The 11,578-nt window shown below is 41.4% G+C and overlaps 2 protein-coding genes across 2 annotated transcripts; one reads left to right on the top strand and one right to left on the bottom strand.

Annotated features, from left to right (window-relative positions):
* Positions 1-292: 292 nt before the first annotated feature.
* echdc3 (enoyl CoA hydratase domain containing 3) lies at positions 293-4,634 on the top strand (the record flags this gene model as incomplete). Its single annotated transcript, XM_034238688.1, is given in 3 exon segments — positions 293-493; positions 1,015-1,193; positions 4,233-4,634. Coding segments are annotated over 3 exon segments (534 nt in total), but the record flags the coding sequence as incomplete, so codon positions are not given.
* A 2,084-nt stretch (positions 4,635-6,718) lies between these two features.
* On the bottom strand, positions 6,719-11,560 carry si:ch211-214j24.10 (uncharacterized protein LOC558894 homolog). The gene is made up of 4 exons (XM_034238687.1): positions 11,404-11,560; positions 8,794-9,546; positions 8,013-8,045; positions 6,719-7,563 (listed from the first exon to the last, which is right to left on the bottom strand). The coding sequence occupies exons 1-4, from the start codon at positions 11,417-11,419 to the stop codon at positions 7,514-7,516; spliced, it is 852 nt and encodes a 283-aa protein (XP_034094578.1). The 5' UTR covers positions 11,420-11,560; the 3' UTR covers positions 6,719-7,513.
* Between the last annotated feature and the right edge of the window lie 18 nt (positions 11,561-11,578).

The following is an 11,578-nucleotide window of genomic DNA, read 5'->3' as shown; positions in this document are numbered from 1 at the left end:
GCGGCTTCATTTGCCTAATCCTCCCCCAGGTTCAAAGAGTTCTCATGAACTAAGTTCTCATGAACCTTTGTGGGAAAAGTACTGCGGTGTGAATGCGCCTAATGGTATACTAAAATCCATGTGAAAAAAAATTGCTTCTCACTGTTCTCAGGTCAAATATTTATATGTGATTAAAAATGCGATTAATTTCGATTAATTAATTACAAAGCCTCTAATTACTTAGATTAATTTTTTTAATCGAGTCCCGGCCCTAGTATTTACTAATTATTAATTGTTTTATCCCGTGCTCCAGGTAATGACTCTGATTCAGGACATCCCTGTTCCGGTCATCGCCATGGTGAACGGCGTTGCCACGGCGGCCGGTTGTCAGTTGGTCGCCAGCTGTGATGTTGCCGTGGCGACGGAGCAGTCCACTTTCGCCACCCCGGGGGTGAACGTCGGTTTGTTCTGTTCCACGCCGGCCGTCGCCATCGGAAGAGCCGTGCCCAGGAAGGTGAGATTATATCAATAGTAATAAGATTCATTTATTTACCTTTTTATGCATTAAAAACTTTGAGTATTATATATATAATTTAAAAAACCTTCTGAACAATTAGCATACTGTATTATTGTCTCAAAAATAATAATGGTATGTGCTAATAAATAAATGTTATGGCATATTTTTGTCAAATGATTCAATATTATGTATTTAAAATATTTGTATTTCAACTATAAAACACATATACGTTTAGAGATATATACAAAATATAATATATATAGATTATATATAGAAATATAAGAGTACAATTTTTTCATTTCGTGTAAGTAAATTAAGAAAATGTCAATTTAAAGAAGAAATAATCATTTCATTTAATAATTAAAAAGACAAATGTGTTTATTTTCTAAATATAAAAAACAGACACATCCAACAAATGTAAATTATAATTTTCCATTAATGTTATTTGTATTTATTGAGGTAGCAGCCAATAAGAACATCCAATTTTCCGTCCTGATTGCTCCCCTCTTTCTAAACAGGTTGCTATGGAGATGCTGTTAACAGGAAGTCCCCTCTCGGCCCATAATGCATTGCTGCACGGTCTCATCAGTAAGGTGGTGCCGGAGGATCGTCTGGAGGAGGAAACGTTATTGATCGCTCAGAGAATCTGTCAGGCGAGTCGCCCGGTCGTCGCCCTCGGGAAGGCCACGTTCCAGAGGTGAGATTTTAAAGAGTCCCTGTAAAACTTTCTGGGATTTTCCCTTTTCCTGTAGTGAGTTATATAGGTTTTAGTGCATGTAAATGGTCTGCAAAGGCTAAAATACACCTGAACATGAGCAGGAGAGGACTCTTTAAAGTAGAGACACTACATACTGATATACACCTGAACATCAGCAGGAGAGGACTCTTTAAAGTAGAGACACTACATACTGATATACACCTGAACATCAGCAGGAGAGGACTCTTTAAAGTAGAGACACTACATACTGATATACACCTGAACATCAGCAGGAGAGGACTCTTTAAAGTAGAGACACTACATACTGATATTCACCTGAACATCAGCAGGAGAGGACTCTTTAAAGTAGAGACACTACATACAGATATACACCTGAACATCAGCAGGAGAGGACTCTTTAAAGTAGAGACACTACATACTGATATACACCTGAACATCAGCAGGGGAGGACTCTTTAAAGTAGAGACGCTACATACTGATATACACCTGAACATCAGCAGGAGAGGACTCTTTAAAGTAGAGACACTACATACTGATATCCACCTGAACATCAGCAGGAGAGGACTCTTTAAAGTAGAGACACTACATACTGATATACACCTGAACATCAGCAGGAGAGGACTCTTTAAAGTAGAGACACTACATACTGATATACACCTGAACATCAGCAGGAGAGGACTCTTTAAAGTGGAGACACTACATACTGATATGCACCTGAACATCAGCAGGAGAGGACTCTTTAAAGTAGAGACACTACATACTGATATACACCTGAACATCAGCAGGAGAGGACTCTTTAAAGTAGAGACACTACGTGCTGATATACACCTGAACATCAGCAGGAGAGGACTCTTTAAAGTAGAGACACTACATGCTGATATACACCTGAACATCAGCAGGATAGAACTCTTTAAAGTAGAGGCACTACATGCTGATATACACCTGAACATCAGCAGGAGAGAACTCTTTAAAGTAGAGACACCACATACTGATATACACCTGAACATCAGCAGGAGAGGACTCTTTAAAGTAGAGACACTACATACTGATATACACCTGAACATCAGCAGGAGAGGACTCTTTAAAGTAGAGACACTACATACTGATATACACCTGAACATCAGCAGGAGAGGACTCTTTAAAGTAGAGACACTACATACTGATATACACCTGAACATCAGCAGGAGAGGACTCTTTAAAGTAGAGACACTACATACTGATATACACCTGAACATCAGCAGGAGAGGACTCTTTAAAGTAGAGACGCTACATACTGATATACACCTGAACATGAGCAGGAGAGGACTCTTTAAAGTAGAGACGCTACATACTGATATACACCTGAACATCAGCAGGGGAGGACTCTTTAAAGTAGAGACGCTACATACTGATATACACCTGAACATCAGCAGGAGAGGACTCTTTAAAGTAGAGACGCTACATACTGATATCCACCTGAACATCAGCAGGAGAGGACTCTTTAAAGTAGAGACACTACATACTGATATACACCTGAACATCAGCAGGAGAGGACTCTTTAAAGTAGAGACACTACATACTGATATACACCTGAACATCAGCAGGAGAGGACTCTTTAAAGTAGAGACACTACATACTGATATACACCTGAACATCAGCAGGAGAGGACTCTTTAAAGTAGAGACACTACACACTGATATACACCTGCACATCAGCAGGAGAGGACTCTTTAAAGTAGAGACGCTACATACTGATATACACCTGAACATCAGCAGGGGAGGACTCTTTAAAGTAGAGACGCTACATACTGATATACACCTGGACATCAGCAGGAGAGGACTCTTTAAAGTAGAGACACTACATACTGATATCCACCTGAACATCAGCAGGAGAGGACTCTTTAAAGTAGAGACACTACATACTGATATCCACCTGAACATCAGCAGGAGAGGACTCTTTAAAGTAGAGACACTACATACTGATATCCACCTGAACATCAGCAGGAGAGGACTCTTTAAAGTAGATACACTACATACTGATATACACCTGAACATCAGCAGGAGAGGACTCTTTAAAGTAGAGACACTACATACTGATATACACCTGAACATCAGCAGGAGAGGACTCTTTAAAGTAGAGACACTACATACTGATCTACACCTGAACATGAGCAGGAGAGGACTCTTTAAAGTAGAGACACTACATACTGATATACACCTGAACATCAGCAGGGGAGGACTCTTTAAAGTAGAGACGCTACATACTGATATACACCTGAACATCAGCAGGAGAGGACTCTTTAAAGTAGAGACGCTACATACTGATATCCACCTGAACATCAGCAGGAGAGGACTCTTTAAAGTAGAGACACTACATACTGATATACACCTGAACATCAGCAGGAGAGGACTCTTTAAAGTAGAGACACTACATACTGATATACACCTGAACATCAGCAGGAGAGGACTCTTTAAAGTAGAGACACTACATACTGATATCCACCTGAACATCAGCAGGAGAGGACTCTTTAAAGTAGAGACACTACATACTGATATACACCTGAACATCAGCAGGAGAGGACTCTTTAAAGTAGAGACACTACATACTGATATACACCTGAACATCAGCAGGAGAGGACTCTTTAAAGTAGAGACACTACATACTGATATACACCTGAACATCAGCAGGAGAGGACTCTTTAAAGTAGAGACACTACATACTGATATACACCTGAACATCAGCAGGAGAGGACTCTTTAAAGTAGAGACACTACATACTGATATACACCTGAACATCAGCAGGAGAGAACTCTTTAAAGTAGAGGCACTACATGCTGATATACAGCTGAACATCAGCAGGAGAGGACTCTTTAAAGTAGAGACACTACATACTGATATACACCTGAACATCAGCAGGAGAGGACTCTTTAAAGCACCACAAGGCGACCCTAAAGTCGTCATATTTGGTATCTGGTGAAGAATATCATGATATTTGATGTAAACACCCAGCTCTATTGTGTCCTCTGTTCTTCCTCCACAGACAAATGTCTCAGGGTCGAGACGCCGCATACGCCACGGCTTCCAGAGTGATGGTGGACAACCTGGCGCTGAGAGACGGACAGGAGGGGATCCGAGCGTTCATCGAGAAACGAAAACCAGTGTGGAGCAATAAAGCAGAGAAAGCCCACGACTGATGGACTGTTGACTCTAATAGAGGAGATGTTACCAGTCTCAAGAGAATGGGAGGGATATCCTACTTTTAAAAAATGTAGATTTGTAATTGGAGACGATTAAAGTGTGAATTGTTGACTCGATGAACCGTTGTGTGCCTTAGAATCTGCAGTGTGGAGATGAGAAGGAAATTAATCTCTAATGACGAAATGGACTAAGAATGCTGCTCTCTGTATTATTGTAAATACAATAAATAAGATTACAAATTACATTTTGTTTTATATATTCGACATACTATACTATGACTTTTTTATACTTGTAAACATTTTTTTTTTTAAAACAAGAAAGTATAGTTATCTAAAGAAAGTCAGAAAATATGACAAAGATTAGATACAACTTTATCGTTATTGCACATTGTACAAGAAATTCACTTCGCATCAACCAGTAAGTCAAAAGTTTAGATAAATTGCATTTGATTAATTTCACACACAGTATATTGGTTACAATACAAACAAGTTGATGCATCTACGAGGCGAGGAGCAGACCAGAGGCTCATCTCAATTGAATATTTCACCTCCTCCTTTCCCTCACTCGCTTCCCTTCCTTGCGTCTTAGCTCCGTAAGATGCGAGCGAGAGACACGAGGAGTCCTCAGGTATTAATTGGGATGTCCTCGTTCACTCAAACGCCACTTTCAAACTGTTAATGATGACATGTGCACAGCTGTATCCCCTCTCATCGGGCTGAACTGAAGAACCCTTAGAACCGGCCCATTTGTTAAATATTTATTTAAATGAATCTTTCTCTCGTTAGTCAAGGAACTCAATGTATGATGGTTGGTCCTGCTTTTGTGTTCCGTTTGGTGTAAAATGTACATTTAAATACACATATAATGATAGTGAAAGCCTTTACTCTGAAAATGTGTGTCCTGTAGATCCCCACATTCAGGACTGTGCATTTTAAATAATTTAACTACTGAATATTTGAACACAAAATTATAAAATAATTGTTATTTATCAAGATCTAGCCATTTATGAAAAAGCTTTCTTAATAACTATGTTTTAGTGACGTTTAAGATCTTTAAACATTACTTAAATTGTTGGTATAACCTTAAGAAATGAATTGCACATAAGCTGTGAGCACTTAGATTTATGTGACGCTTTTCCACTCATCTTCCAGTTCTCCGTTTTCCTGGGTTGAAATCGACCAGCTGTGAAGGTGGGGGCGGGGCTTATATACGCGAGTAGTGAAAACACTTCCGCGTAGTCAGCTCTCGTGGATCCTCCCTTTCGTCTCCTTCCTCACCCCCTCCTCGACTCCTCCGTGTGCATTTCAGCGATTGGGACGTCCTTCAACATGGCGTGTCTTGATCGATTTCCGGCTCAAGTCCCGGAGGAGGGGGAGAGAGGAGTCGAGGAGGGGTATTGAGACGAACCTAGGTCGTATAAACATGGAACGTTCCGACACCTTCCGGTAATCAGCAATGCGCGCTTTGGTCCTGGTGGTGTTAAAAAGGTTGTCGTTGCCATGACGATTCATAGTTGTCACTAATAAGACCTTCCACATTGATGATGGCATCTAATATGGCAAAAATGTCTTGTATGGTGAAAATATGAGATGACATATCAATGTACAACACATATCCCAAAAAAACACGTTTTAGATGCTTTCTAGTTTGACGAGTAAAATTAAATGGAGAACAAATGTTAGTTTAAGAGACTAACAGACCAAATCTACCACAAACACACTGCTGGTTGTTTTCCTTCTCAAGTGATATCCTTTCCACTGATGTTTAATTTGAGAAATCCATTATTAGAACAGTCTTACATAAGGTACTATTTGATGTCACAGTGAAAATGTAACGTAATACAGCCTCAGTGCTCCGCTCCTAAAATAGTGTGTGATTTCAGTCGTTCAGAATAGTGTTCCCGGCTCAGTCCAGATAACAGCGTGCACTTTGTTCAGACGACAGTGCAATTACTTTCTTAGGTCGAATCAGGTGACGGAGCCAAAAGCGACGTAGACTTCACCTTAAAGCTGCTTTTCTCTAACTCTAGTGGGAAATAATGCAAATCAAGACTCTTCAAGCTAAAATACCTGCAGTACAGATCTTGCCAGGGTGGAAAAAATGCATTTCTGTTTGATAAGAAAAGGATCTCATTGTACTTCGAACAAGAAGATGCAGTTTAAAAACATATCTATATATTCTTAGGGAAACCCAGCCCTTAAAAACACAACTATTGCCAAAATAGAACATTTAAATATTCTGTTAAGTTAGAATCCGTCAAAAATGAGGAAACACTTTTTTTGCCAGCAGGATTAAAAGTGAACTTCATATGAATACAAAAACAACATGTCAAGTTTATTCATTTTTATTAAGCAATACTGTTCACTTACATTCCTCCTTCTCCAGTGTATCTCTTTTTTTTATTCAATATATTTTTTCAAAAAGAAAAACAACAACATGGTTAGATCCGTGATGATCAGGAGTAACATCGACCCGACGAGGGAACCAAATAAAAACAAAAATGGACACAGCATTAGGATCCGACGGGTAAAGGGTGAACTCCGCTGTGCTCTGACTACACCCCCTGTAAACAACCGGAGAACTCAAGCAGGTACAACACATCCTTCCGTTTGTAAAAAGGAGACGGAGAGGGGGGGGGGGGGGGGGGGGGGGCACTAATCGCTCTGCCGGGGGGCTTCTGGCACACAGGGGATTGGTCACAATTGATTTTTAACAAAGTGCTTGATTGACCACTCGCTTTACAGAGGAGAAAACAACGAGATAAAACGGTAGCTCTCAAAGGAAAAACGGGGGGGGGGGGGGGGGGGGGAAATTAAGTTACGGCTTTCTGAAAAAAGATTGTTTTTAAAAAACACCAGCTCTACACGCACGCACAAGCTAAAAATGGTAATGAGAGGGGGTGAAAACAGCTCTGATTATTTAAGGCAGGTCTCTGGAAGGCGTTAAAAAAGTCCGTTGCTGTAAGCTCTCAACAGTTAGTCCAAAGTGTCTCAGTGTGGCTTTGCGTGAAGACATCATCCTGAGTGCATTGTGTAAATGTGTCCATCTTTATACGTTTAAATGTGCATGTGATAACGTGTGTGTGTGTGTGTGTATATATGCTTTGGGTTGGCCCTCACACCGCTAGGCTGGGTGCTCCTCGGGGTCCTTGTACCAGACGACCTTTTTCAGACCTGCAGAAAGAGCAAGAAATAGATGTCAACGGGAGAGAACTGGAGAGCCTCAATGTAAACAGACAATAACTGTGTGTGTGTGTGTGTGTGTGAGAAAAGGGAAGCCACATGGTAATATACTGTTGCTACTTTAATAGGATCATTATAGTTTGAATATCTGCAATGAATGTACTTCATTATTTGCTTTTGTGAATTACACTTGGATTAAAGCATGTTCATTTAAGTTCACTTTTAAGTTGAGGACGTTCATGTCGATCGTTTGCCGCCTGGATCGCGACGAAGGGAAGTGGATTTTTATTTTAGAAACCGACTAAAAGGCCACAGCAGGAAGTCGTTCTGAACTCTGCGTAAAGCCGGGACACGTTGAGACAAATCGGAGCTTTAAATCAGAAGCCATTTTCCATGTAACCATCGTCCAAGTGTTTCGTGAGTGCTTTGAGTCCACGTACCTTTTTTCTGTTTGTTACAGATAGCGTTCCATTCTGAGGAGAGAAGACGGAAGGAGAATTAAAGCACTGAAATTAAAGGTTTTTTACATTTAGCTGTCGTCGTTATTCTAAAAATGGACTTGCAAACAAATCAATAAGTGCAACCATTAAGACACAAACTCAAAGCGAGAATCGGGTACATTTCCCGTCTCTAAGCCCAAGCAGATTTAAGTGCTACTGCATTAGCTTCACTTAAAGACAGACGCGCTACGTACAGAAGAGATCTTGTTTTGTTAGAACTGATGTATTCAAACGGATTTGTTTTCAGTCTGCGTGTAGACTCTTCATTTCTTTGAGCTAACGATATGTCGAAAATATGAGAACTAGATAATAAGTTCAAAAGATTACAAAACCCCTCCTTATAGTGTGTCGAACATACGAGGGGGAAAAACACAGTATAGTACGTCAGAAATATCTGAGACGTCTACAACAAGTTACGTAATGCCATAGCTCAAAGCTTTACGTGCGACTGCAGCAGCTTCACTTCAAGCGCTACGCACAGAAGACATTTTATTTTGACTTTAGCAAAGATGCAGTCGAACAGATTGGTTTTCAGACCGTGTGTAGACTTCATTCAGAGTGAAGTATCCACAATATGACTAGATAGTATAATAAGTTCAAAAAGACATAATTATAGTGTTGAAAATATGAGGGGGGAAACACAGTAAGTCAAATGTCTGAGAAGTCGACAACAAGTTACACATTTTGTAATTTAAATAAACCACCCGACAGTTGTGCTCACCTCTACTGTGATAGTTCAAAGCTTCCACTAGGTGGCGACAGCTGAGCAGCAGCTTCCCGTTGCCCTCGTCCTCCTCTGGGCGCGTGTTGGTGTTTGGGGGAACAGCGGTAGCGACGGGAGTTTCTTCCGGAAGCGTCTGTGGATCTGCTGGCTGTTGTTGGGCGTCTGTGGTTGTGGAGGCGGCGTTCCGGCTCTCTCCAGGCGGCCTGGCCTCGCTGATGAAACTGAGCCCCCACTGGTTCTGCAGCAGCACCCCAATGGCCGGGCGTTCCTCCTCCTCCAGCCCCCCAATGGCCGCTCTCGCCTTCACCTTGGAGGCGTAGCTGACGGCCGGCTGCAGCTTGGCGGGGCTGTCCTGCACCGGGAAGGCAGGCGGAGGTTTGAGCAGCGACAGACTGTCTTCAACCCACCTCTCCTTCTGGTTCTGGTGGACTTTTGATGCCCGCCCGACCCCCTTTTGGCTCTCTCTACGGAGGCTTCGGCCTTTGTGCTGCTGGTGCTTGCGCTCTTTGTCTCTGCTGCTAAAGGTGTGCACGTGGCGGATCAGCTCGCCTTCGGGTAAAATGCTCCGGGGTTGAGGTTGGTCTCCTCCTCCCCCAGAGATGCAGCTTCCTCCTCCCCCACCACAGTTCCCAGAGCCAGGTGACAGGCGACGGTTGCGAATGTGAGGCTCTGAGTTTGTGGATGCAACGAGGACAGCTGGATCGCACAGAGTGTCGGACTCACACACAGGGTTGCTGGCTTCCCATGTACCTGGAAGAGATGTTTGATAAGTTACTTTTGCGATGTATCATGCTCACATAAAGATATCTAAATGAAAATGAGGTCAGATGTCTGCTGAATGTACCGATACCCCGTGTGTGATAGGTTGTGGTTGCAGTAGCCGTAGCACTGTCATGCTCACATAAAGATATCTAAATGAAAATGAGTCGACTCTTAACAGACCACCATGCGGTTTCTTGCGTGCTGCATGAATGTGTTATTTCCTGATAAAGGCATATTTTTAAATGTCTGCACACGGTTATTCTAGACAGTCAAAAACGATATGATGTTAGTGCTCTTATTGTAGTGAGATCAGTTACTGAAACTATTTGCTTGATAAAATGAGCCGTTGTGAGCTTTAGGATAACCGCCTCAGTGAATTTACATAAATCTATTTCATATTTTTAACAGAAAGGATCATTTGTAGCGTAACAGGCAAGTCCTGGACTTATTCCACAGCAATGCTTATATTACCTCGATGTGATGAACAGACATGTTTCGGTTCTCTGTGATTTATTAGGATACCATTACCCAGGTCTGAGGTTCAGAGAAACAACTCTACCCATCTCTGCCCGGTTGCTTTTGTTTAACAGTGAGATTCTTGTCCACACACACAGTGAAAGGTGTGTCACTCCACAAGACTCTTTACTTTGCACGGGATCATGAAAGGATTTCCCCACAGCTTCAATAAAACAAACATCAGGAAGTTATGGCACATGATCACATGATTCCTCTGATGTGAAGATACCAGGGTATTCAAATGGTGTTATCGTGCCATGTAGATGAGTGCGTCTACGGTACTGAAAGTCATTTGCATAGGTGTGTGTGTGTGTGTGTGTGAGTTTAACATACAGGGAGAAGCAACTACAGTATGTTCATTCTTTAAAAGCTTATACTGTAGTTTAAAAGCACTGTCCTCTTATCACATTCACTGGGTCATGAGATGATGAAGAGGAATACTCTGTTACTCAAGTAAAGGTAGAAGTACTCAGATCTTGTACTTGAGTAAAAGTAGAAGTACTCAGATATTGTTCTTGAGTAAAAGTACTCAGGGTAGCTTGTGAATGTACTCCAGGTGAAACTAAAGTCTGATTTAACACTTGATTATATATATCATATATCATTAATCCAAATCTGTAAATTGACTCAAAAAGGTATTAAATAAATGTAGTGAGGTAGAAGTACAAAGTAGCCTAAATGGAGATACTCAAGTAAAGTACAAGTATCTTAAAATTGTGCTTAAGTAGTGTACTTGAGTTAATGTACTTAGTTACTTTACACCACTGGTTATATATAGTCTTACATAACCTGTAGGGTCACAAACCCGATTAAGAAAAAGGACACTCGGCCTGAACAGCGTGCTGCTCAAAGCGCTTCATATTAAACAAAATGGAGAGGGTTGCTAATCCAGGTTATCCTTTACAAACACCATGACAATAATCTAATTATATACACACACACACTTCTCTGTAGCTGAGTCGATAACAACATGTAGGGATTTGTTTTTGCGGTGTTGGCAGCTACCGGTGTTAGCAAACTTTAATTAGCATCGTCACGGTACGGCAGTGAAAACTCGACATTTCCATTCATAAAGCGTTTAAACATATTCATTACAGTTAAAATACATCCCATTAACCGTTGTCGTCGTGGAGATATCTTCATATTTGTCACCACATCGTGAAATGTACAGCTTAGCATAGCACGTTAGCTTAAGTTTCGTAACCCTCCATTCAAAAAGCGGCTAACACGCTAAGCTAACGTAGGCTAACACCGTCGCCAAGACAACAAAACAGCCGTTGAAAGTGAGGAGTTTTCGGTCACGTCTGTCACAAAGTGGTCCAAACTCACCTGTTTTAATATGCATGTCTTTTCGTGTAGCGTGTCGGGAGAGTTTAGCCCTGGAGTAACTTTTGTTTACAGCGTTCAGATCTCGACGGCTCACTGGATAATAAAGTCTGTGTGGTTGTGTCACCCGGAAGAGACACGAGAATGTGGGTGGGACCGGAAGTTAGTGCAAGATAAG

This window comes from Gymnodraco acuticeps, unplaced genomic scaffold (assembly GCF_902827175.1).
Source record: "Gymnodraco acuticeps unplaced genomic scaffold, fGymAcu1.1, whole genome shotgun sequence".
In the NCBI taxonomy this organism is placed as follows: Eukaryota; Metazoa; Chordata; class Actinopteri; order Perciformes; family Bathydraconidae; genus Gymnodraco; species Gymnodraco acuticeps.
This window is presented reverse-complemented; position numbering and strand designations above follow the sequence as displayed.